The 27,854-nt window shown below is 41.9% G+C and overlaps 1 protein-coding gene across 1 annotated transcript; it reads right to left on the reverse strand.

Moving 5' to 3' along the window:
• Window positions 1–316: 316 nt before the first annotated feature.
• zbtb47b (zinc finger and BTB domain containing 47b) lies at window positions 317–27,491 on the reverse strand. The gene is made up of 6 exons (XM_044031578.1): window positions 27,258–27,491; window positions 8,763–10,109; window positions 7,845–7,992; window positions 7,201–7,316; window positions 6,098–6,242; window positions 317–5,955 (listed from the first exon to the last, which is right to left on the reverse strand). The coding sequence occupies exons 1-6, from the start codon at window positions 27,258–27,260 to the stop codon at window positions 5,519–5,521; spliced, it is 2,196 nt and encodes a 731-aa protein (XP_043887513.1). The 5' UTR covers window positions 27,261–27,491; the 3' UTR covers window positions 317–5,518.
• Between the last annotated feature and the right edge of the window lie 363 nt (window positions 27,492–27,854).

Consider the following 27,854-nt stretch of genomic DNA (forward strand, 5'->3'; position numbering starts at 1 on the left):
AAAAAAGCAAATCCCACGAACACAATCTAGTTGAAAACAACTTGCCGTTCTCTCTTTTCTCTTTGGGGTGCAGTATAAAACGCACAGTCAGTATGTTGCTGTCTCGGCACCCACTTAATCACCAAAACCCCCTCGTTTAAGATCAAGAGGAGGTCCACCTTTGTCTAATCTAATACAAGCCTTTGGCTGCTAGGAGACTTTGGCTAATTAAAAGACATAAAACCTGCCTGCCTAGAATGCAGGACGCCTAAATGCCACGCAGACGTGTCCTTTTACTTTTGCAATTTCATCTTTATAACACTGAATAGTGTTTTTCTTTTGGGGGGATTTGGGTGTTGTAGGGTTCACAAATGTGTCCAGAACGAAGGATTAACATTTAGATTTTTGCTTTCAAGGGTAGATTTGGACAAATACATTTGCCACATACCAATTTTGTTAGATACATCATAAAAAAGGTGCATTATCAGCTCACAGTCAGTGACCTCCAAAATGACAAATACGATGCCCTTTGAGCAGCTGATTAATACTGCATCATTTGGTTTGGAAGTGCATGAATTAGAGATATTGTAGCATAACGTTCTCCTGATCAGCTACAAGCAGTACTTTTTGCAGTATTAAACAAACGGAGGTTTCTCTTTGATTGAAATGTTGAACCAAACAAATACCAGCAACAACATTTGTCTATAATCTTTTATAAACCACTACGTGTATAATACCAGCTGAATTATAAAGTGCACACAATAATTGTGCTTTTTTTCTTTCTTTTTTTTGGCAACCAACACAATAGCACATTGTCTCGTAGCATCCTTCAGTAGGAGCAAACTGGTCAGACCTAAGATTTCCCTCTTAATTATGGCCGTGATCGGGGAACAAATCAAGCAGAAACAGATGCAGCTGCACTGAATGCACCCTCGGGGGAGGAGTCACAAATACTTATTAAAAGAGGAGCTCTGTGCAAAGGCAGGTACACTAGTTTAGCAGCACGGCGTAACATAACCGCTCACCGCCGAGTTGTTCCCCAGAGTGCAGGATGTTGTTACACCACAGCAAATGATCCACTAAAAGTTATTCTAGGAGACAAAGCACAGGTGAGGTCTCGGTCAGCCACTTCTGCGACGTACTGTACTAACCGTGACTTCTGAGACAAACAATCGGTATGTTTGTTAACATTTTCCAAGCATAAATTTAAATTTCAAATGAATTTCCCACCGAGACTCAAACTGCTTTCTAAATTCCATTCGTGTCCCCATTATGGGCTAGTGTGGCGATCAAAGTGCATATATCAGTAGTACGAACTACTATCCCTTCTCCTTTACCGTCAGCTACATCGGTCAGACAGAAAACATTAAAATCCCTCTAAGCATAAGGCAAACATACCATTACCACAGTATTTCAGTATCGTCTCTTGGGCTAGTGCTTCTCACAACAATTAAGTGGTAAAAAAGTGGGTTCTTTTAGTCATAATTTATCATTATTTCCAACGATAATTATGGATTTGCCACACAAGAGCAACAGCCTTTATGTGAGTGTGACATTGTTGTCCTCGTCCGACAAGACCAAACCTCAGATGGGTATAAAATGTTGACGGTTAGTTCCTCATAAACTGCAGCTCGATTCTCACTGACCTTGAAGCTCGCTGTCTGGTAAGGCTAAATTAGATTCATCACATACAACAATATACAACAGCTGTAGACTTCTCTTTTAAAGGGCAGTTTGACTGGACCCTGGGAAACGAAAAAAAGAGGAAGCAGCAAATAAAAAAACACAACATGTGTTTGACACATGAGGAAAACACAAACGTACCATTGTCAAATATTATCCGATGCGGCCCGATCCATTTAGCCATGGCAGTTTAAGACGTACATGTACATGTACATGGGATGAGCTATAATAATATATAAGGTGCTCAAATGTCGAGTTAAATAAAAACAATGAATGGCTTATTTACAAGAGCTTAATCCACAATTTTTCCAATTTTGTTCGCATCAGCCGAGACACACATGGGGGCACATTCAACTGATTCTCCAATGTAAACATTAGGAATTAATCACAAGATAGAAACACATTTCAACAATATTTACAGGTTAATGCTACACGAAAGGTAGGCTAGCTAGAGATAAAGTGAGCAGGAGTGCATCCATAGTGCACAAAGTCTTTTTCGAATAAGAATTAAAATGGCAGGTTTTGAGAAGTAGTTTAGTCCATTTTAAAGTTTTAAATGTCTCTTTGCTTTCTTGTTGAGAGTCGAGTATCCGTTTAATGTGAGATACGGCTAGCAGCTCGTTAAATAGCTTAGCATAATAGCATGGACCAAGATACAAGACAGACATCAACAACAACAACAACAACAAAAAACAGCTAACTAATGCTAGTTTGTCATTTGACATGTGATGAACGCAGCAGGGTAGTCACGGGGAACTGGCAGGAGAAGTTCCAGAAAATGTGGCTTTTGCTGACATTTGTGTTCTCACATGCAGACAATTTCAGGAACATCTGAGTTTCAGTGAATGTCTGAATGCAGTCAACATGATATTCAGTTCAATACAATACATCTGTTGGCAGTTAACCCTCTTATGACCATCATGCTAATCAGGCCGCCTGGATTTATTTCTCATTTATGGCTGTAGAATTGTCAAAAAATGTTCAGTGAGTAAGCGTTTCTGCCCCTTTTATCAAGATAGCTTTCACTTTTTCGATATCTGGCAGTTATTCAACCGTTCAGGAATTACGGTACTGAGAAGCTGACATCGCAAATGTGTGACGCGCTAGTGAATCTTGTCTGTGATTGGATGTTAACAGAAGGGTTAATCCATACAAAAAAGGGTCAAAGAGATGATATTTGGAGGCCCAAATTAAACTAGCATTGTGCGGGCCCTCGCAACTGCTGTGCTGCCAACAGGTGGCACTATGTCCTTGACTTATTTTTCACGTGCTGATGATTTCTGGCCCAGTCTCCCAGATTGGTCAACTGTTTCGTGGCAAAACGGCAGCTAAATTAAAAATGGCTGACTTCCTGTTGGGTAAAGTTCATGTTCGCAGACGTGTTCAGGTTCGGTCTCGTGTCACGTATGAAGTTACGAGCTGACCGATCAATGTCCGGCAAAGCTGCAGGGCACTACCTCTTTTGCGGCCAATGGTCGAAATTCGCAAAAATTACGACGGGTAGACAGTAAATTCAAAATGGCCGACTTCCTGTTGTGTTTTGGCCATGGTGCCAATAGACTTTTTTGTTCGCCTTGGGCTGTGACATGTTTCCACCAAGTTCCGTGAAATTTGGTGCAACGTTTGAACCAACGTTTCACCTTAGGGAGCACAACTGGGCCACTTTTACATATTACCCCTGTTTTATAAGTTTAGTGCCTCAACAAAGCAAAATGTATTCCATTTGCAAAAAGGTCTCAAGAGAACCAGGTAGTTGTTTCCAGCTTAACATGCAGACTGGAAACTTTGTCAAATCACTTTTTTTGTTTTCAGAGATTCACAGAAGAACAGTACCATGATGCAAATAGCTTGAGGAGATATTGCAGTTGGAGTTTGCATTTCCAGGTTCGAACAGAGTAAACCAGCCGTTTCCTGTCTTTATAAGCTAATCTAATATGTATCCTCCTAATTAATGACAAGTATGAGAATTGCATTAACCGTGTCATGTAATCTCTCTCTGCAAGAAAGCAAATAAGCACATTTCCGAAAATCATTAACTGTTCCTGTGAAACATGTTATTGACAAATATACGATTACTTTTTCCTTATTTCTACTCTGATAGATTTGTGACAATCACTTGTCAAAAGTGCACACGTTTTTGTTGTATTTTTTTTAAGGGCATGTCCTTAACTTTTAATTTAACTTCTACAAATCACTGACGACAGGTATGTTCAGCAACAGTGACGGAACAGTTAAGTGACGAGCTCCGCTGTGCCAAAAGTAATAAATGACCACGTTTACATGGAAACCAATAAAATCTATTAACCCAATTCTGAAAAAAAGACATGAATCAAACTGTGTTTGCATGAGCTGCTTATTATAACATTTCAGTCGTATTCCCGTTCAGTCTTTGTCTGATGATGACTCGTGTGTACACAACACAACTAGGTTACAAATAATTGACTTTTCTTGCTTATTTGGAATGAATGTGACCTTTTGTTTTTAGGATGCATTAACCAGAACATGCTACTTACATGGCAGTGACTTATTGTCTTAAATCAGGTTAGTATCAGATTATTGCCGTCCATGTAATCACCGTCAATGTCAGTGCTCTTTAAGAGGAGATTGGAATATAACGTTAATCATTTCACAATATACTTAATGAGGAGATGTGCACACTTAATGAGCTTCATTAGCAGAGTTTGTGAATATTATTATTATTATCACTATAGTGTTGGTATTCTGCAGACTAACCACATGATTTGGGGGGTGTGGCAATTAGCGGTAAGTTAACATTTACATCAGAAGGAAACCTACAACTATACTGTAGGTCCAAGTACATTAGGTGTTTTTTACTAACAAGTCACAGAAAAAAAAAGTGCCACATCATCTCAAAGCCATGTTGACAGGAGTGGAGTGTACTTGCTTAATGTAAGCAACAACAACAAAAGACAGAAGAAGAATTAAAAACAAAAAGAAAGTCAACACATTTTGTTCCTCTCCTGATTTAGGGAAGCTCGTATTTAGCTGAATATAGATCTGGATCTTCTCACGTCCCATCACTCACACACACACACACACACACACACACACACACACACTGCACAGTCGACTGTGCAAGTGTCACCACGTCTCTCGTGTCCTCACAAACTGACGTTGACGTGCCACAAATTACACACGACCACAATTATAAAAATGAAGACGACTAGGATTACACTTTTAAATATCACTAGAGTTAAATGTAAGGTGCAGGATCGATTATAAACGCTGTATAACATTACCTAACTATAGCAGGTGAGCTAACAGGATTTGGTTATTGGCAACGCCGTTATACATGTATAATGCTCAAAAGACAAATCAGGATTTGGTTATTGCAGGGTAGGAACCAGAACCACGCGCTACATCTTGGCAGAGAACGGGAAAATAAACCTCTTTTTTTTTCTTTTTTTCTTCCGTTGTGTTAATCTCACTCCACTGATGGACCATCAGTGAACATGGAGGAAACTCTGTTCTTCCACTCGGTAACAGATGCTACAATCAATGCGTTGTGCAACACTCAGGAGAGATGACCACGGTGGTGTGGAAAATGAGAAACGACGACAAAGGTTTTGAGATTCACGCGAGGAGAAGAGTGATGACGTGAAGTCCGAGCGGACACTGAGGTTTTCTATTGTATTCAAGAGAGTAAAAAATAACACTTTATTATTGTGGTAGGTGTATATATATGCTTTTTTATGGGGCCTCTATGCAGGCTTCACTCAGTTTTCCCCCTCCTCTGTGTCACTGAGGTGCATCACTCACACCCACAGGGTCCTCTTTAAAAAGTTCCCAAAGAAAAATGGTACAACAAAAGTGCTTTCAAAGCTAGAAAGATTTGTTAGTTGTTGGAGCTCATCCTACCAGCAGAGAACAGGGGAGGCGGCGGGGGTAAGTGAGGAGTGGGAGGCAGCCCGCCCATCGGATGCAGCAGGGGCAGAGAAAGCTGGGTGCCGTGGAGTGGGTGGGGGCTGGAGGCAACGGGGGGCGTGGTCACGGACGTGGCAGGAAGCACAGTCCCCAGGTGAGCCTGACCGGAAGAGTCCGCTGCAGGCGACTGGTCCAGCCCGAGGGCGTCGTCTCCATCCGTAACCATGGGGTTACTGACTCGGAAGCACTTTTCCCTGTGGGCCTTGAGCATGTTTGAGAAGCGGAAGCGTTGGCCGCACACCTCGCAGGGATACGGCTTTTCTCCAGTGTGTGTGCGGCGGTGGCGCTTCATGTTAGGCCGGCTGGTGAAGCTTTTCCCGCAGATCTCACAGATGTACGGCTTCTCTCCTGCAGGAGGTGGGACACACACACACACACACACAAAAAAAACACATCCAAAACATTTGCAAAGCACTTTTTTTCCTCTATTCACACTCTTGTTGGCAAATCTAACTTTGTTCACCACAGCACTGCGAGACAGGTGACTCACCAGTGTGTGTCTTCATGTGTTCGTCAAAGTACTGTTTCATGTTGAAGTCCTTTCCGCACCACTGGCACATGAACTGCTTGTGTCCGATGTGGATGCTCATGTGGGAGCGCAGCTGGTACTTGTACTGGAAGCGCTCGCTGCAGTTCTGAAACGTCACACAGTGGACAGTCGTCAAGCGAGCGGTCTGACCGTTGAATGAAAGGAAAAATTCAGTCTCTACTGGGACAAATCAAACACGAGCCGTGGGTACAGGAACACGTTTTCTGTGACACTTCAGCAATAAAATGAAGGCCACAGCGACGTCTCTTCATGTGCTGTGAAATTCAAACTGTACTACGGGAGTTATATCCTGCTAATAAAGATGCCCGAAAAAATGTTTGTCCATAGATTTTTCTCAGCAACTGCTCACACAAGGACGAGATGCTGAGGAAGAGTAGGCTTTTTTGTTTATTTATTTATTTTGGATGAGCAGCTGACCATAAGCCTTTATTTATGTTCAACTGCACTTGAAATGGGGCCCACACAGTTGGTCAAAACAAGGGTCTTTCTGCATGGAGTTTGCATGTTCTCACCGTGTGTGCGTGGGAGTTTTCTCTGGGTTCTCCAGGTTGGAGATAATGGAAATTAGGATTTTGGACCCTCTGAAATGACCGTAGGTGTGAATGATTGTTTGTCTCTATGTGGCCCCTGTGATGGACTGGGGACCTGTCCAGGGTGTGACCCCGCCTCTCACCCTGTGTCAGCTGTGATTGGCACCAGTGCCCCTCGTGACCCTCACGTGCAGGATAAAGTGGTAGAAGATGGATGGATGTACTTGAAATCACATTGAAATGCAGGAAATGTTGTTTTGAGGGTTAGAAATTGAGCCCGTTCCTCCATCAGTGGCATTTTTTTTTTTATGATTTTCTTGCGAGGAATTTTATGAATCACAAGCAAAAGCCATAGAAAGCCATACAATGCAACTAGGATCCCCAGAAACTCATAATTTAACACGTTTTTAAGCTGCTGGACATACAGTTGAGCATATGCTCGGAACAAAACTCTTCACGTGGGTTCAGAGGAGAGAGGAGAGAGAGGCAGCGTATTTTAAAAAGAGCTCAAACCTCACACTTGAAGGGTTTCTCTCCTGAGTGCTGCAGAGAGTGAACCTTCAGGGACATGCTGCGCTTGAATGACTTCCCGCACGTCTCGCAGGTGAACGGCATGTCCTTCGTATGGGCTGCGCACACACACACACACACACACACACACACACACACACACACACACACACACACACACACACACACAGAATGGATTAATGGTATTTCATATAGAGCCACTGAATGTCAAATAGGAGCAAGGACATATAAGAAATCTGCTTTCCTGGAATAGCAACACTGAAATCCTTTGTCATTGACTAATTATAATGATTAGGAATATGGATGTGTCTCCTCAAGTAAATAAGCCATTTCCTCTCAAGACTCCACATTGATCTCTGGAGTCACTCCTTTAATAGGAATAATAAATAGGTGTGACAGTACTGCAGTATCTCATACCTACCTTTCTTTAGCTGGAGAAAGATGGATGTGGACAACTACTGAGGTAACCCCGCCTGGGGAAATAAGATGCTTATCTCCCCCCAACAACCCAAAAAAATAGGAGGAAAGCAACAACCAAAACAAATGCTGCACAACAATCAGTGGGAGTCAGAGAAGGAAGGAGAAGGAAGACCAATCAGGCTCGCCGTTCTCCCCCTGCAACTTACCGACCATGTGCTTCCGGACGTGGGCCATGGTGTAGAACTTCTTCTCGCAGATCTCACAGGAGAACTTCTTCTCGGCGTAGCCGTGGACGATCTTGTTGTGCTCGTGTAACGACCAGAGCTTCTTGAAGGCTTTGCCACATGTTACACACTTCAAAATAAATAAAAAAATAAGGGCAAAATGGGGTTTTTCAGTCTTCAATCAATCCAGGTGTGTGTCACTGTATGAGATCGTACTGTGTTTATGTAAATTGTGCAATAACACTTTGTGGTACGGAGCCGCTGTGGTGACAGAGAACGGGATAATTATTGTTAATCATTTCCTTTATAATTCTATAAATAGTATTAAAAATGTGCAAAGAAATGTATATAATATATAAACAAGATGAAAGATGATAGCGCCCCTATATACAGTATATACATTTACTTTTGACATATAATTTAACCTTTTTCTTTTCGGTATGTTGTGTTTTTTCGCTTTCCAATAGAACTTTATTTTGGAAAAATGGCAAAAGGAAAATACATGATGTTGGAGTTATTGATCAACAATGCCCAAACTAATTCTGCTTAATGTACCTTTAAAATGCTACAGGGAAACAGTCACTGTTGGGTGTCTTGGAATTTAAAACATTTAATTTTAGTGACCTAAATTAGGACATTTACAGATATAAACTGACTTTTTTTTTGGACCAGTAGTCCTCATGGGAACTAAAGCCTGGTCCTAATGAGCCAGAACCGACTGTGATTTCTGAGACTCTGGTTTAAGTTAGGATTTGGATGCAATTGTGGTTAGATTAAGGTTAGGCGTTTGCCATTAACTGGTTATGTTAAGGTTTGGGATAATGCAGCAAAGCAGACCCAGTGTGTGTGTGTGTGTGTGTGTGTGTGTGTGTGTGTGCGTGTGTGTGTGTTGACTCATACCTGGATGCTTTTCTCACAGTCCGTCTGCTGGTGCAGGAGCAGCTCGCTCTCCAGCAGGAAGCGCTTACCGCAGTTGTTGCAGATCTGCATGCGGTTGTGAGTGACGTTCATGTGCTTCTCCAGGTACCAGCAGTTGTTGAAGACGCGCGGACACTTCTTGCACGGGAAGTGCTGCTTCTCCTCCAGCCTCACTTTCTGGCCCACGCACTCTCGGTCCGCGTGCCTCTTCCCGCGCGGCCGCTGGTTGGCAAGCGTGGCCTCGGCCAGCGTCTGCCGCATGGAGGCCACGGTTCCTGCCATGGTTAAGGCTCTGGTGCCCCGTCGGGGGCGATCCATCATGGCCGCCTGCTGCAAGCCTGGAATGTTTAGGGTGTTCTCCTCCTCTTCCTCGTCCTCCTCATCGTCCTCGTCACTGCTAGGCCCCGCCATGTCTCCCCTCTGTAGGTCGCTGTGATCGGCTTCGATGGCGTCGTCGTTCTCCGCCTCGTTCTCCTCGTCGTCCTCGGAATCTCTATCGTTGTCGTGGCAACAGCCAAACATGCCGGCCGACTCTGTGGACTTGCCTTCTGATCCCTTTGACACATTAAGCGTCTGGTTGTTGAGATTCACTTCAACGATGATTTGATCTCTGTTGAAGGACGAGTGGCTGTCGGTGGACTTAGAGTCCTCGCCGTTGCCTTCTACTTTGCACAACGCACCCGTCCCCTCATCTTTCTGGTAGTACTGCTTCTGCTGGGAGGCCGTCTTTCCCGCCTCCTCCACTCGGACAGAAAACGGGCTGTTGCCCTCTCTCTTGAACACCCTGCTCAGCTCTGACTCCTGCTTGATCTCCCGGTACAACGATCTGGCAGGGATTGCGACAGCAGTCGGGTCATCGCCGCCGGCGACCCCGTCCTGGTTTGCCATATCCGTGCAGGTGGTTCTCAGCGAGTGGCTGCTGATGAGGTCGCGACAGGACGCGGCGATGTCGCTCATCTGCAGCAGCGTGGCTGCGTTCAGCACGTCGCGGACGGTGCGGCTGCTCACCAGCAGCTTGGAGGTGTAGATGAAGTTGAGGATCTGCTGCAGGCCCTGCGAGGTCAGGGCGTCCAGCGACAGGTCCACGCGCCGCAGCTGTTTGCTCTGGGCGAAGAGGGAGTGGAAGAACGGGCTGTAGGCCGCCAGCACGCCCTTGTGGGCCGGGAAGGTGCTGTGCTGGCGGACCAGGACGATGTCGACGTCGCACAGGTCAGGCTGGAAGAGACGCTGCTCATTCAGCCTGTCCATCAAACAGGTGAAGTGCAGAGCCACATCCTCCACCAGAGAGAACTCAGCAGAGGGGAAGTCTGTGGTCTTCTCCACTATGAGCTGAGAGAGACGGACAAGAGAAACAAGGGGAAATGGTGAATTTGAATTTAAAATATTATTATATTTATATTATATATAATAATAAAAATAATAATAAGAAACTTTATTTGTATATAGGGCTCAAACAATTACTCAAATAATCAATTATTAATCAATTACTGAAGGAATCTTCAACTATTTTGATAATTTATTTATTTGAGGGTTGAGGGTTTTTTCCATCAAGATTTCTGATCGTTTCAGCTTCTTAAATGTGAATATTTCCTGGTTGAAAACATCATCATTTCCAGGTTTGACAAACACTGATCAATATTGATACGGTTTTCTGATTTTACGGACCAAACAATTACTTGACTAATCAAGAAAATATGCGAGAGATGAATCGATTATGAAAATAATCGTTAGATACAGCTCTATTAGTATAGCAACTTTCATACGGATTGCAGCATCACAATCAAAAAAATCTAAATTGAAAAGCAAATACAACAGTAAAACACAACACAGAGTGGAATGAAGAGGAAAAGTCTAAAGTAAAGTTTGAAATGAGAGAATAGATGCAAATAAAACAGTAAAATACAACACAGGGTGGAATTAAGAGAAAAAGGCTAAGAATCAAACCTCTCTTTTAACTTTAAAATAAACTAAAAATGCAAATAAAACACAACACAGGAGTAAAAAGATAAAATAAAAATATCTAGTGAGCCGGCTTCCCTGATATCCAAAGTTTGGGGGCGTAAGTAACAAAGGCTCTTAAAGGTTCTTGGTGAGTTTTATAAACTCTGGGTCACATCAATGTAAAAAGTATCATTACACTAAAACCTCATCTTCTCTCATCGGCGCGAGGGGGGGGAATCAATATTATGCCTAACATCTTACCCCGAGAAAAGTCAAGGAGAAACAACGTTTGAGGGTGTGCAGAGTCACGCCTCATTCATGATTTTATGGTATTTTTGGTGCCTCGTTTTTTTGTTTTGGTGAGTTTTCTTGACAAAAATGTTTGCTGGATTTGAACTAAGGCTCAAAATGATGCCTTAGCTGCGAGTAATAAACACTAATAGTGTACATTTCTAAATATTTGCACATCTAAACTCTATACTATGTACATTATATTTTATTATTTACTTTGTGCGTACGCTGCACCACACCAGTCAGTGGAAAAAAATAAATAAAAAAAAATCAAAAGCTGCAACACTCAGCAGCTGAGTGCAAGGTTCTAAACTTCCCAAGGTGGGTTTATTTTAGCACAGGAAGGGCAGGGTTTCGATCCAGACGGGATGTGAGCAGGGACAGGGGCAGCAAACAGAGCAAACACACACACACACACACACACACACACACAGTGTCTGCTCTCTGCAAGGACTGACTAGTGTGTGTGAGCATTGATATTCACTGCCATCTCCCTCCCATTAGCCGGCTCTCTCAGCACACCCACTCACTACACCGTCCCCGAGGAAAAGCAAATTATGCACAAGACAAAACACGTCCAGAGAAATAATTAAGCAAAACCCCGGCCAAATAAATAACTAACCCCTCAGAACAATTAACGAAATGTATCTCTCCAGGCGTCGCTTTAAGACAAGTTTAGGTTAACGGACGATGTTGTGTCTCTACAACTCTTCTTATTTTCCCCCTGTTTTTATTACACGTACAAAGAAAGAAAAACCAGGAGGGGGGGCGGGAAAGGGCAAGCCATTATTTAATAATTTATGACATTTAAATAGGCACAGTTGTGGATCAACAAAAGATCGTTAATTACCTTTTAAATTGTAATAATAAAAACAATCTTCCCTACGAGTGATATTTCTTAATGGTTCAGAATTTGCATTTGGGCCTAACCTTGAAAAATCCAGGCCCTGTTTGGAAAAAGAATTCAATTATGGAGTGTTAGATTTATTCATAGTTTTGAGCGGCTAAATTGGACTCTGAACTGGAGATGAGTGGAGATCGTGTTATCTGTCTCGGTGCCAGGCTGTAGACATCGCCCAAGGGCAAAAACGCTGCAGCCTTAATCAGATCAAGTGTAAGTTGCAGACTGGAAGTTGTGCTCCTTTAGTGATAACAATCTTCTTCTTCTGGGATTCAAATAGATTATTCTCTACACACACATACAGTATGTGCACCCTGAAAACATCAACAATTACAACATATTGTAAAGGTTTAATGACAGACTATTTTAAAAGAGGATATAATCCTAGAATATCTCTGTAGGATTGTAAAGTCTTAGCTGCCATTAACCCGTAGAACACATTTAGGCTGTTTTTTCCCATTACTATATTAAAACGTATATACAGAGGCTAAAGGAATGTGCCTTATATACTTGTGTCAGCACAACCAAATATATAAACACAGCTGAGCAAAAATTACAAGAAAAAAAGAAAAAAAATCTAATTGAATTTGTGAAATACGTCACATTTAAAGGTTCCCTTGGCTCATTTTTAGGAAGAAAAATAAAAGAAAAACCGTCAACTTTGTGACTTCTGCACAGCTATCTCTACTCCCTTTTTAAGCAATATAAAATGAATCATTTAACTTTGACTCAACAACACATGAAAAAATGCATTTTTTAAAGCCTGAATATGTGACCTATAAACACCCCCCCCACACACACACACAGGATGTCCAGCAGGGCACACATCGGCATGCAGATTTACTGTGTCATGTATCAAACCTCCAACCAGCCTTCCAGTTAAGAAGATGACCTACTGTACCACTGAACCACAACAAGCCCCCAAAACAAAACAAAAAAGAAATATTCTTGAAATTACAAAAACAGAAATTAAAAATGACCAAAGCTGCAAGCTAGTTCCTCACACAACACACAAGTCTCAAGTTTCTAGAAAAATCCTTCCTGCAACAATCAAGACAGTTGTATGAATAATCAGAAGATGAAGATGCTTTCCCAGATATTCCACAACGGAACTCTGAACTGCCCGGGTTTTATCTTTAACAGAAACACGACTGCTTCATGGTCCCACACAACATCCCAAAAACAAGTGTTAATAATAAAAAAATATATAATTAACAGCAATAAAATGAAACTAAATACAACTTTTGACCCACCAAGACGTGGACTAGCGTTAGATTAAAATAGCAACCAACTGACTTCCTGTCTCACTTTCCTGTGTGGTGTGGAATGGACTTTCACGTAGTGGTGTTGGTGTCGCTCGGTTGCCAGGTTTGTACGCAAGCCAGCAAAAGCAGACACCCAATGTTTTCCGTGTTTTAAAATACACCAAACAAATTGTAACTAATGTTAACTCCTCAATATTTGCGAGAAGGTAAATATTCTATAAGTCTCAAGTCTGAGTCGAGTCAAGCGAGTCTCAAGTCCTCAACTTTGTGACTCAAGTCAGGCAAATGAGTTGACTTGAGTCCCCCACCTCTGCCAGATACCATGACACACTTCAATATATATATATATATATATATATATATATATATATATATATATATATATATATATATATATATATATATATATATACATATATATATATATACACATATACACACACATATATACATATATACACATATACACACACATATATACATATATATATATATATATATATACATATATATACATATATATATACATATATATATATATATATATATATACACATAAAAAAAAACATCAAGGTCAGAATTAATCACACAGGTTAATTCAAAGTAAATCCAGGTGATCCTAAATATAATCACGGTCATAAGAGGGTTAAAATGCTGTGATCCATTTGAACATGCAGCTACAACAGTACATCTGTCACGGCGTACAATAAAGACGAAAGCCGTCTTGTCACATTTCATCACATACAGTATCAAATCAAAGTGATTGAGTGCTCACTCATGGATCTAAACACACGATCAAACACCTTCAATCACTGCCCGTCATTCCCTCCTCGTCCTCCTCCTTTGCTGGCAAATGTCGCTGGTGGTGGCGGTGGTGGTGTTGGTGGTGGGGGGGACGCGAGTTTGTTTGCCGTCATTAGAGGGAGCGCCACCTTTAACCAGCCTCAAAGTCAGATGTCTCCCGATACATTATTCATATTTGACCTGATCCGAGACAAACACGCAGCGGGAGGATTAATGATGCGCCCGACGAGAGGTGTCATTTAAACGGGCTTCAATCAAAGCTCCGTCACACACAGATCATTTCATCAGCTGCCAAACACAAGAATGGGACGGGATCCTCTTGCACTGCGACGGCCTCTGGGAGGAACTGCTTCACAAGACAGCTGCCAAGGTTGCTTTAATCCTGTAATAATATTGCGCTTCTTTTTCCATGGAAATGGTTTTTAATGCACTTTAAGTGATTTCGAAAAGAAAAGGATAATTAATCACAGAGAGAATGCTGTGCTTTCAGTCCCATAAAATTTGACTTTGTTCAAATATAAAACAAGGGCTCACACTACAGTGTTTTTATTCCAAAAATTATACTAATGAGTCTTGGTGGCTTTGTAATCACACATCTTACTATGAAGGACAACTATTCACACAAACCCAGCAGCTCAGTGCTTAATAGGAAGGTGCCAATGAGTAGGATTTCAAATTCGCCCACATCTGGAAGGTACACTTTAAGAACACGGCCGAGTCTTTAATGGCAGCCAAGATTAAAGTCGTAACATTATGAGAATAAAGTCGTAACGTTATGAGAAGAAAGTCGTAATCTTTTGAGAATAAAGTCATAATCTTTTGAGAATAAAGTCGTAACGTTATGAGAATAAAGTCGAATCTTTTGAGAATAAAGTCGTAACATTATGAGAATAAAGTCGTAACGTTATGAGAATAAAGTCGGAATGTTATGAGAATAAAGTCGTAATCTTTCGAGAATAAAGTCGTAACATTATTAGAATAAAGACATAATCTTTCGAGATTAAGTCGTAACATAATGAGAATAAAGTCGTAATCGTTCGAGAATAAAATTGTAACATTATAAGATTAAAGTCGTAATATGAGAATAAAGTGGTAATATTTGGAGAATAAAGTCGTAATATGAGAATAAAGTGGTAATCTTTGGAGAATAAAGTCGTATTATGAGAATAAAGTGGTAATCTTTGGAGAATAAAGTGGTAATCTTTGGAGAATAAAGTGGTAATCTTTGGAGAATATGGTAATCTTTGGAGAATAAAGTCGTAATCGGTCGGCATTAAAGGGTTAAAAACCACATCAGGACTAATGGAAATTCTTTCAATTCATTAAGAATCAAAGTGTCAAACTCTCAAACTCCTTCGGCAATAATCCCGTTTAGATGGAGCTGTGATGAACGACACACAGGTTTACTGCTTGGCCCGCGAGAAGAACAACATCAATCATCAGAAGAGAAAAAAAGTTTCACTTTATTGCCGTTTCTTCTCTGAGGGTCAGACTCTGGGGAGCAAGTCAACGTGTCAATCACAGCCGGTCGTTAAAAACAGAGCGGTGTTTTGGGGGCGAGTATTGAATCCTCATCCAGCTCGGCCATGTTAGGGCCGGTGGTATGCACTTGGCAGAAGCCCGACGCCTGGACTGGAGCCAGACTGAGGCCAGTCTGAGAAAGAAATCTCTCTCTTTCTAGTTTGACTTTCCCTGGTGAGAATGCCCTTTCTCTCCCACACCTTGTGCACTTCCACGATCCGTGTAGATTTACTGTTCTGTAAAGTCTACGTCACTGTGCAGCTCGGCTACGGACGCGGCCGTGACCTCTGCTGAGCTGCCATTTTAAAACATTCTTCTTCTCTCACTGTTCACTGTGAGGTGGACACTTATCTGGAAGACTGAGGCCTCCTACGAGGGCAGCGCATGTAAATCTTTGATCCTCTTTCTCACTTAAATTAGCGAGTGTAGCCAGGATCTTTGGATCGAGGTGAAGCCATAAAAACGGGCGATTAATATCCTTCCCATTGCCAGTGGTTGTTACTTGTTTTGCCCTGTGGTTACCATTCTGTAGTCTAACTTCACTCCCCTTTTCTATCAACTGTTCAATTGATCCCCTTGTTGCCGACAATTTTTTTGACAATTCTACAGCCATAAAATCAAACCAAATCCAGGCGGCCTCATTATCTTGAGGGTTAATGTCCGAATTTGTATCGTAGGATTGCAGGAATTTTGTCCAGTGTCCACCCAGTGTCTTGTGTTCACACTCATGCCAATCAAAACTGAAGCCAAGAAAAACTCATGGGCAATGCAGAGTCATTTGACCTGTGAGTGAGTGCTGATTAAACATTTTAACCAGTGGGAATGGAGTATTAGACAGTGGCCTGATTAAAACTCAGACTTTCCTGCTTGCTTGCTGACCAGTGACTGAGGCATTAGTGAGGGCCAGAGTCAAAGCACAGCAGCGAGTCATGAACACGTCGATAGAGCGAAGGAGGGCAGGTTGTATTCTGGCAGGATCGAGGGGGAAAACACCGCGGGAGGTCGGAGCTTTCGCTCTGACTGCTTCACAGACTGAACTCAGTGTCCTCTACCTTTTATAACCATGAACAAAGATGGTTATACAGCTCCCAAATGAATTCAGTGGCTTTAATTTGGAATAATTCGGAGTGCGGTGGCGATATCCGCGCATGACGGAGGCTGTTCACATGTGGGAGAACTTAAGTGGTTCACGCTGAGAGGTTAAAACACTGCTGCAGCGATCACATTACAGGGGCAACAGACAACTTTGGTGTCCCCAGTGGTTCCTGTTTTGGTCCCTGTCATAAAGATGCAGCAGCAGCAAGATGCCGGAAGGACAAAGGTAGGTTACTTCACCACAGAGCTGCTGTGGTGTTGTATCATACGCATCAGGACATGAAATACACACTAAAAGAGTGTTCAGGGTCCAGAATTATGCAGTTTCTTCACTACTGGTGTTGTTTTCTATAACTATTACACCGTGCAATCACTTTTTACATCATTATTAATAGTTAAATAACAAATAAAAGTTGTATGTTTTGAATTTTCACCTGCTTTCAGACAATGTCCCTGCAGTTGGCCATAGTAATGCATGTGAAAATGCAAAAGTTGCTCTGAACACACAACAAAACTCCAGGAAAAGTTCTCCTGCAGTTGTCTGACCAAGACAATCACCATGAACTATGAAAAATGTCTGCGAGAAGACAGTTTTAGAGCATTTCCTGAGTGAAAGGACATTTCTTAAACACAACATGCTTTCACTCTCCTCCTCATATCTGATGGAGCATCCAATCATCTGCCAAGTACTTGAGATGCCAAAGGTAATAACACATTATTATCTGTTCATAAAAACGAGCCAAGGGAACTTTGACGTGACGTATTTCAAATATTGACCAATTCAATTTGATTTTGTTCAGTCATTTTAGCTCAGGTGTGTTTATATAGTTGATGAAAATGAATAAATTAATAGATTGTCTGTAGGTTCTGCTGAATAAAAAGGACACAAGACACTACACATTCTTATGGACTCTGATCTAAGGGTTAAAAGTCCAATCATATGATGGCTGGAGCTTTTCAAACCTGAGGATTTGCTCGTCTTTCATCATGTTAAAATATCATAAACTGAAAACCTAAAGGTTTTGGAATGTCCAATCAAATGAGACACAAACAAATGTCACTTTTTCAAAACTCTTTTCAAAAAAAGTAAAAGGAATGACAGTTAGCGGTGTAGTGGAATAAAACTTAGAACACAGTACGCTGTTTCTTCCATTACTATGTTAAAACGTACAGTATATACAGAGGCTATAAGATTTAAGCACAACCTATAGACAATCTGATTTTTAAAAAAATCCTTTCCACTATGTAAACTATGTAAACACACCTGAGCAAAAAGTACACAAAATGGATTGAATTTCTGAAATTTGGAAATACGTCACAGTTCAAAGTTCACTTGAATTAACGGTCTATTTTGGGACTTCTGCACAATTATTGCTACTTTATATCACTCATTAATCATAACTTTGACTCCACAACACATAAGAAGCCTGAATATGTGACTTATAAACACACACACGGGTGCACCTACAGCACAGATCCGTGCCATGTGAGCACTAAGGGTTAATTCAGACAACAGGGTTATATTGAGCTCCTGCATCGTCTACGCCACTTCAACCTCCTACTTCGTCAAATTGTCCATATACACAATGAAGTCTGTCCATCCGTCCACAGTCATGAAGACCTCAATCACAGGAGCTCCTGCTTGGGCTCTATTGTCGTCCAGTTGGGAAATTTGGTAATTTTCCATCAACCTATATAAGTGACTAAACTCAGCCTCCTGCTCAGTGGCTCAGTGGAGGCTCGACGTTACTGTGACACCAGGAGGAAGACGAGGGAGCAAAGTGTCAGGCCTCATCTCACTCACTGGTATAAAGACGGTGGCAGAGCAGCGTCCGCTCCCCTACACACACACACACACACACACACACACACACACACACACACACACACACACACACACACACACACACACACACACACACACACACACACACACACACACACACACACACACACACACACACACACACACAATTCCCTTAGTCGTTGTCAGTGCCGATGACAGCGGCCCCGAATACAGAGATCACACACAGTCGTAAGAGTAACGTCTGAGATCTTTTTTTTTTAAACGGCGGGGAAATGAATGATCTCGCGCACATAAACACGCGCAAACGGAAAAAAGGGGGACAAGGGCATGTTGTTCCTCGTGGCGTCTAATCAGACCACCATTAAAAAGTCATCATGGTAATGACTGACAATACGTCCTCTGTGTGCTCTCACCAGACGTTCGCTGCTGCTGACGCCAAACAACAGACAGGTTTAGTCCCGGAGAAGCTACGTCAGAGCGAATACTGATGCTGTGGAGGGCAAGAGTGGCACGGCCGGGGTGGGAAACAGATTGTCCAGCCTAGATGTTAAAGCTAAATTGATAAAATATCCCCCTATTTTGACTGTTTATGACCAGTAATAGATGAATTATTACATGGGCCTCCACAGCCACCAAACTACTACAAACCAAATCTAACACAAACCACAAATAGACAGAAAAATGAAAACAAATGATAAACAGAGAGAGAGAGAAAGAAAGAGGTGGAAAAACAAAATGACCTGAACTCAAGTACACAAAGATGCAAAAATGATGACAAATAGAAAAAAAAACGCCCACCAATTTTCTGCACCATCAATCATCCGTGGAAAAAATGACAAGGCAATCACAAAACACAACCATGACATAACAACAGTTATTGTTTAGTCTCAGTCTCAGGCAAATATTGATCCACTAAAACAAAGCAGGGTTTTTCATGATTTATCAGAAATATTCTTTTGTGATGTGTTTAAGCCTCCGATAGCAGACCTTTGCCCATTTGAATCTCTCCCATTATATTGTCTTGCCTCGAGTATCTCAGTATTCCTCGATATATGGTCCGTCTGGTATCACGATATGAATACGTATCGCCAGATTCTTGCCAATGCACACAGCCCTAATTCAGTGTGGGTGTCTTGGGAGGAGATGGTGGAAGATTTTGGCCTGTGTCTGCAGTCTGCACTCCCTCTGCTCCTCTCTCTCTAAATCCAATCAGTGCAGAGACCCAGCACTGACCTTGAGGTAGGAGCAGCACATACAGAAGCAGATGCACGTCCACCCACGTGCCTGCGACCCTGAAACGAACACCTATGCATGCATTCTTCGTAATTATGTGCGTGACGTTACTGCCGACGCAAAAGAATGAAAAGGAGGATTTAATTGTGACACAAGTGTCAAGGTCTCATTTTTAACAAGCCCTGCAGTGATCATTAAAGCGCTATGATAAAAAATGCTAATAAAAAAAAGAAAATCAATGTCCACTGACTAAGGGGGAGCCACAGTGACGGACGGCTGAGGTCACACACAGCACAGTCACATGCTCGGCCACAGTACAGTGGAGTGCAACACTCAAGAGGACGCTACTGTTTATTGCATAATAACAATAATAATAACGGTATTAACCCTGATACTTACACCATGTCATATTAAGGCTATGGGATTTTATGATCTATTTAACAAGTGGTGCATGTGACACAGATTGAGGGCAAATCATCCGTAATAAATCAGATAACGATACTGTTAGACAAACCACAAAAACAAAAAAGAAGCAGTAATTAAGCCTTGTTAAGCCATTTTGGCTGTGTTGAATGAATATAGCTCAACTTTTCCAGAGAATATTCCCTTTTGGTAAACTTCCGAACTGTCATCTCAGTTTCTTAAATTAGCCTAAAATGGCTAAGCTATGCAAGAACTTACAAATTTGTTCCTAGCGACAGAAAACACCACCTTCCCAAAAACAGATGTAAAAAAATTATATAATAATATAAAATTAAATTATATTTAAGATATTTTTCTATCTTAAAAAACTACAATAATTTCCATAAAATACATTTCGAGGAGAGTTTGATAATAAATATTATTAGGCCCTTGGATGGGTCAATGATTGGCAGAAACATTGATTTTGATGCATTGTTATTTTTTTGTCAGATTTAAAAAAAACATGTACTAATTTGTTCCTAGTGGCAGAAAATGTCGCCTTCCCAAATACTGCTGTAAAATTATTATATATTAATATAAATAGTAAGATTTTAAGGATTAAAATGTCCCAAACAAAAAAATGAATAGACGGATAATATCTCAATATTTCTCAAATAGGAGTTCTCTCATTTTTTGTAAAAGAACATACATTTCATATGAAGGCTGCGTATGTCAAACCCACATTATGAGAAGCAACATTAGATGATTGTCAAAGACAATTAAGGACGTGTTAAATTGTGGATGATAAACAGGTAGACAGATGTACATGTGAGCAGTTATTAGCCTTCCTTGATGAAGGTGGCTTCAGCTCAGTCTCTTTTTGTTTGGCTCATGTTCACAAGCTTCAGATGGAACGACGTGGCTTGTTCCCCTGCTTGTTGGTCACTTTTGGTTCATAAAAAAGGCTCATTACTCCCTGCATTGCCAAAGTGTTTTGATACTTGATATAAATCCACCATGTAAATGTAAATCCATAGGATTCTGGACTGAGTCTGGGTATTTTTGCCTCATATTTTTGCTTCAAATAGACTCTATACGACTCAGCTACAACATCAATTACATTTATATCATTTAAAAGGCCCACCTCTTCTCCCAGGATAAACCTTTAAAATCTGTAAAGCACTTTGGTCCACCTTAGTTAGTACTGAAGTTGACTGGACTTGACTAAGCACATTTAAGATAAAAATATGAAGCTGCTTATTTAGCCTTTTCTTTTCCACCACTTCCAATATTTAACCACCCTGAACTACACCATTCACTGCAGGCTGTTCATTAATAAAGACAATATTATCAGTTATTAGTGCTGCTCTAATCCCAGACATCCACTCTCCCTGTCCTGATCCACCAGGTTGAACGTGCTGCAGCCTCGCGACGGTGAAAGCTCCACCAGCTCTCACCATTAGATTTAAATACATTTCCATCTATATGTTAATGCATCTACAGGTGACAAGCCAATCTGCGGCCGATACGTGTTTACCCGGGCATGAAATTGGGATGCACAAACAAAAATAAGGGACGAGAACATAGCACGAGCAGCATCTCGCTGACGTACAAGTGCATTAAAATTCGACAGCGTGCGCAGCAACGACTCGCCCGCTTGATCTTCCTCCCTCTACCTGGTTGTACACGTCCTGTGAACAGAGCGAGCAACTGTTTTCTCAGTTTGGTTCAAAGTGAAGAAGACAGCAGGAATGTGTGCTGGAAACTCAGAAACCATGTTGAAAGAAGACATCAACTGCCAGCTGTCTGGTGTTGAACTGAAGAGTCGCTGGGATAATCAGAGGAGCGGCGCGGAGGCGGGTGTAAAGAGGAGGTGCGGTGAGGTTAGAGTGTCCGCACTGAAGCCCTGCCAGGAAGTTTATGTCCGGGCCAATGAGTTGGGGGGGGGTGGGCGCTGAGTCAGGAGGCCTGGCCAAGAGAGGGGCCCACATTGCTGGCATTGCCTCTTCACACACATGTTACAACGCTTCACACACCACCGCTCGGCTACAGTCGTAACACACTGTACCCGCATGTGCACGACGTGGGCGTGCACGGACTCGCGTGCAAACGCACGGATGTCTGCGCCAAATACCTGCAGCACGACGAGATGTTTGCATTTAAGCGGCTGTCATGTTGGACAAAAATAAAAACACCACACAAAAGGACGGAAGATGAACCTGTGAGGTGTTCCACTCAAGACAAAAGGACCATTCTGATGTGCAGCAGTGAGCAGGTGCAGACAAACCCGCGGGCTATTACACTGTGATATCTTCATTATCCCTTTCATGGCATGACACGGCACAAAGAGAGAGGAGGCTAAACACAAGACTCCAGAGAGCTCCTTATCACCGGAATCTCTCTCTCTCTTTCTTTCTTTCTCTCTCACTCTGTGTGTGTGTGTGTGTGTCGGCAGTTGATGCTTTTGATGAGAAGGTCAGGGAGGACGGAGATGAAAAGAGGCAGAGGAGGTGTGCTCTCTTCAGTCGCAGCCAATCAATGGACGGCAGAGAAATGTCAAATATGAGCTTTAAAGGAATAGTTTTTAGCCATTTTTCAAGGAATGTGTTTGTCTGCGTTCCTTTGGAGCGCAACATGAGAACATGGACGGACACCACTGTCACCTCTGTACAGCAAACATGAAGCCATAGCCACTAGCTGGTTAGCTTAGCACAAACACTCGGAAATAAAACAGGCGGAAATAGCTACCCTGGATTTGTCAAACTGAACCAACTTGGAGGTAAATTCTTATTAAAAAAAACTTCCTGGAGTCACTCGGTATGCTACACGCACAGTTTAATCAAGCTAAGGTCGTAGTCTGACTAAGACAGGTAATCGGACAACTTGAGTCCGAGTATACATGCGGGGGAGAAGATGGATTTATTGGCCGTGCACTGCGGTGGCCGACAGGGGCTAACGCACTGCAACAACCCAAAACACATTCACAAGAAACTAGCTGCACATTCAAACGCTGCAGATTCAAAAGCACAAAACGAAAACAAAAACAAATGCAACGTGACAAACGTGCAAAACCAAAAAGCATATTCAATAACGGAAGTGCTCGGGTCTGTGGGAGCGCTCGCTGACGTTACGATACCCGGGGGACTACTTCATTCTTACTTTATTAAAAGACAATTATCAAGAGGTTATCACTACTGCCGTCAAGCTATCCGACACTCGTTTCTCCACAGTCAAACTATCTGACGCTGAATTTTAACGCTAAGTACATCTGACTCGTTGAACCAGTTTCCTGTTGACATTTCCACAGAGAGTGCAACAATGCTATGGTTGAGGTTAAAAATGCAGTTACACACTGGACCTTTAAGTGTAAAGGTCAACATACATTATAGCTATGGGGGTGTCAGTGGGAGGGTTTCATTATCTTCAGCACGTTGTTTAAGCAAAGCTGAGTGGACGGACGCAAAGATTACTTGAATAAAATCATGAGGTTGAGGTGAAAAAGAACTTGGTGGTGGAGGGGAAATAGTTTTCTGAAGGATTTTTGCCTGATTTCTTTAGCATTCCTGCAACTCGAGACACACGGATTGTCATGTCGTTCCAACATGAAAGCTAAATATTATTCTGTGCGTGTATATGACTAAATGTAACATAAATATTTGTGCTAACTATCAGATCAAAGATCTCTTCTTTCCCTTCTTGGCTGTTCTGAGGAAACAGCATGAAAACTCATCCCGTCTGTTTTAAAGCTCCTCCTAAGTCTCTCTCTCTCTCTCTCTGTGGCCTATTTTCAACCAAAAGCTATAAAGGACACTTTAGACGGGCCCCTTTTGTAAACTCTCTTAATATCCTCACATTCCTGACAATGGAACGCAAAGATGTATTGAAACAAAAATCTACTCGGCCGCTTTGATAATAATAGAGTATTTTTTTTAAGTGCCATAGTTTTCCTCAGATGAAAAGCCACAGATGCCGGCGCCTGGCACAGCTGACAGAAACACAATAAAACGAAGGATTTATTTAAAGAGTGAAAGTCATCAGACTTACTTCAAACACACTTGCAACAACAACAAAAGGAGACCTTACATAAGCCCAGCGAGTGTGACCTTGTCCTCACTTCTTAATCTCAGAGGCATAAACTAGCGGCACCTTACACCGACACGTCTGAGCGGCCTCCCACCGAACCCTGAAGACGTCTACTGGAGTTTGTTGCCGGGGCCGGGGGAATGGCTACACTTGTCACAAGAACTGAAGGCTCGTTTTCCCCTCACTTAACACCCAGAGACAGTGAAGTCTCAAAGTCAAGGACGGGCAGGAATGTCTCTGAAAAGTCAAGTTACGAGCTCCTTGGGGCGACTGTCTGAAAACGTCTTCACAAATCCAGCAAATGAAGGGACAAATGCAATCATTTCATTCAAATACTGTCAACGGAAAAGGCCCCACACACTCATACGTCGTCTTTTTTGGGTCATTTTGGGATTTTTCACTCACTTTCAGGTCAAAAATTAAACATTTAAAACTATGCAAAAGGCAAACCCAAAGTGTCCTATGCACCTTTTTAAAGAAATACAAATGCAGGGAACAATTCATATATTTACTTGAATCATAACAGTGTGAAAAAAATCACATTCAAAAAATGAATTCAGTCCTACTCAGTTTTTGCATCTCTTGGTGGTTTGTGTATCGACTTTGAGTCATTTTAAGTTACTTTTTAAATAGTTTTGTTACATTTTGCACTTACTTTGCATTAGTTTGTGGTTGTTTTATGCCTAATTCTGGTCATTTTGTGTTCTAGTTCCATATTGAGGTTCTGGTCCAGACGCCTTGGCCATCTTGTTCAGGCCAAATGGCAACCGGTCCAACTCGACAATGTCTAATTAAACAATACTATAGCTGTCAATCACACACGACAAGCCTTATTATCCATTTCCCTCTTAACGGGAATATAATTGATATAATGTGCTACTGAAAAAAATGACTGAGAACCTGAAGAGTATGTTTACTGACGTTTATGCAAACCAGAGGCGTCAATATTCTGTGTAATGTTTTATGTCCAGGTTGGCATCAGGGAGGAAACTGAAAAAGCTATGATCATTTTAATTTCATAGCCTGTGGTTGAGGCACGCGGACATACTATAAATTGAAGCTACTGATAAAAACAAAATCAGCTGACTGGACACTTTTGACGTCAACAGTGTTGACAGACATACGATAACTATCGTGTTTGTACGCTGTACGGCGGGTGACACTGACCACGTCGCAAACCTCGTTTTGAGTTCAAATTCGACGATTAAGTAAGTTATGCACTGAAGTTATTCTTCAGTATAGTTGTGTGTAATGTGTATACTTGTTGTTTGACTGTAAATATTCATGAAAAATATATTGCAGGCTATTTTTTAAAAGCAGTGGCCATGGTATGTAGATCTTTAGGCTTTTATTTTTGAAGGTAAGCTGTGTGACGCATTTACACGTTTACTCACGTTTACACGTTGCCTTCTATTCATAGCATCGTCATATTAAATGTAGTATTCTGGCACTTACTGCAAGTCGTTTCAGTGAGTCCAATAACATTTATCAGAATACAATCATTTTAATAGTTTCAGCAGGGGGAACGCGTGCAAAAGAGACAAACACAAGTGAACTCTTCTTAAAAATACAAGCTCTAAAATTTACGCCTCTGATTCAATATTCAAAGCAAGAAGTAATTTACTACTTCCAAATATATACAATACAGATGTTGTTTTCAGAGAAACTAAATTTAAAAATGCCAGTGTGCCAGTTCTAACAGATGAATTAAAGCAGACTAAAGTACATAAATCAGCTTAAAAGAAAATACAAAATTACAAATTTTAGAATAATACATAAGGATAAAGAACAGCAGGTTAATCCAGGAGAGTGATGGAAATGGTCGCATGTTTAAAGCCAGACATTATATTCTTGCGTTGTGAGAACATTAAGAACATTGTATGAAATACTGTTAATATGTAAATATCTGGTGATAGGATAAAATAGTGTATAAATTGAGTTGTGTGTAATAGGAATAAGTTTTATGTATATATATATATATATATATATATATATATATATGTCTGTTTCTAAACTGCTAAGCTACTACTCTACTACTACTATCTATCCATCTATCTATCGGTATTTTCCATGTGGCAACACTGGACGTCAAGCGATTGCACAGATTATCATGTTTACCAAAAACAGTGCAAAAATCTGTGATCGCAGGCTCTTTAAAACTGCACAGTTTTGGACCTTGTTTATCTTTGCTCACATTCACTGGGACACTCACTCACTCACTCACTCACTCTCAGTGGGGAAAAAAGCAAATAGAAAAACATGGGAAGGAAAACGCAGCAATAACCAAACCCCTCTGCTCTCTCTCTCTCTCTCTCTCTCTCTCTCACCAGAAGCCACCCAGTGAGCACCGGGCCCTGACCCCGCTGACCTGACCCAGATATTAACCCAAGCCTCCAGATGTGAACACGCTGGGATTACTTACTCCACCACCACTGCATGCATGGAGCTCCACATGCTTTCCTAATGAGGCATCCTGACATGACCCTGCATGGAGACAGAGCTCACTGTCTGTCTGTTCCCACAACTCTGTCTGTCTGTCTGAGACGTTTGGCCAAAATAAAACATGAAATAATATGGATTGAACAGGATCGTGTGACCCAGTGAAGTTGGAGCAGATTGTGTAATGTGTACATGAATGTCAAAGCCTGACTGACTTGTCCTGCACTTGGACAGTTAGTGTCCTCTCATCATCATGAACCATGCACCAGTCACGACCTGAGGTGGGTGTCTTTTCTTCTTCTTCTTTGTGTGTGTGTGTGTGTGTGTGTGCAGGAGCGCCCTGACATGAAAGAATTTAACTCCTTCTCTGCATCACTGTGGCTCCATTGTAGCCATTTGCTGCTGCTGCTGCTTCTGCTGCTGCTGCTGCTGCCTCTATTTCCAACTTGTGCAATGTCGGCAAGTTGCAAACTTCACCGTGAAGGAGACTCGCGGTGACAGCAGCAGCAGCAGCAGCAGCCGTGAACACAGGACAACACAACGACAACACAAGTGTGGCAAGTTTGCTCGGCCCAGATGTGAAGCTCACATTTGCAAAGAGATCAAGACGAGAGAGAGACACACACACACACACACACACACACACAGAGAGAGAGAGAAAATAAACAAAAATGCAGCGCTCCTCTGTAGCCTACCATTTTGATCCAGCGTTCCGAGGCTCAAAGGAGTCCAAGAATAACTCCTTTCGCAGCAGTTTCCCCTCCGCCATGAAAATGACCGTTGATTTGTCACATTTCTCCAGTTTTTGCCTTATCCATAAATCTCTTTTTCCTTCCCTCCCCGTGCCTTTGCCTCTGCTGCTGCTGCTGTAGCATTCAGACACACAAAAATGCAGAGGCTGCTTTTGCAGGAGGAATTGGTGATTGGAGCTCAGGGATCATATGGGCGCTTTTTTTTTTTAGTCAGACGCTTTTAAAGGGACACGCTGCTCTTTAATGTGGAGTTGTGATGAAGAGGAGGAGGAGGAGGCGGCGGCGGCGGCGGCGGCAGACACACGCACGCACGCACACACGCTCTTCTTTGCGCCGATCGTGGCTCGTTTGTGGCGTCGGGAAGAGGAGGAGGAGGAGGGACGTGCGCGACCATATGGCGCAAACCCGGCTGCACTACACCTCAAACAGTGCGCTCTTCCTGCACAAGGCGTGACGTCACACAGATGCGGAGGTCACAGAGTTCATTTGTTCCTCAAAGTCCAATTACCTCATTTTACACATGATGACAGTGTGTGTATA

This window comes from Solea senegalensis, linkage group LG1, assembly GCF_019176455.1.
Source record: "Solea senegalensis isolate Sse05_10M linkage group LG1, IFAPA_SoseM_1, whole genome shotgun sequence".
In the NCBI taxonomy this organism is placed as follows: domain Eukaryota; kingdom Metazoa; phylum Chordata; class Actinopteri; order Pleuronectiformes; family Soleidae; genus Solea; species Solea senegalensis.

What these genes read in the sequence shown, in the direction of transcription:
- zbtb47b (XM_044031578.1), bottom strand. An exon ending in ACTGTGAGAAAAGCATCCAG is followed by an intron (nt 7,993 to 8,762) that starts GTATGAGTCAAC and finishes TTTATTTTGAAG; the next exon opens with TGTGTAACATGTGGCAAAGC. An exon ending in ACACATGAAGACACACACTG is followed by an intron (nt 5,956 to 6,097) that starts GTGAGTCACCTG and finishes CACCTCCTGCAG; the next exon opens with GAGAGAAGCCGTACATCTGT.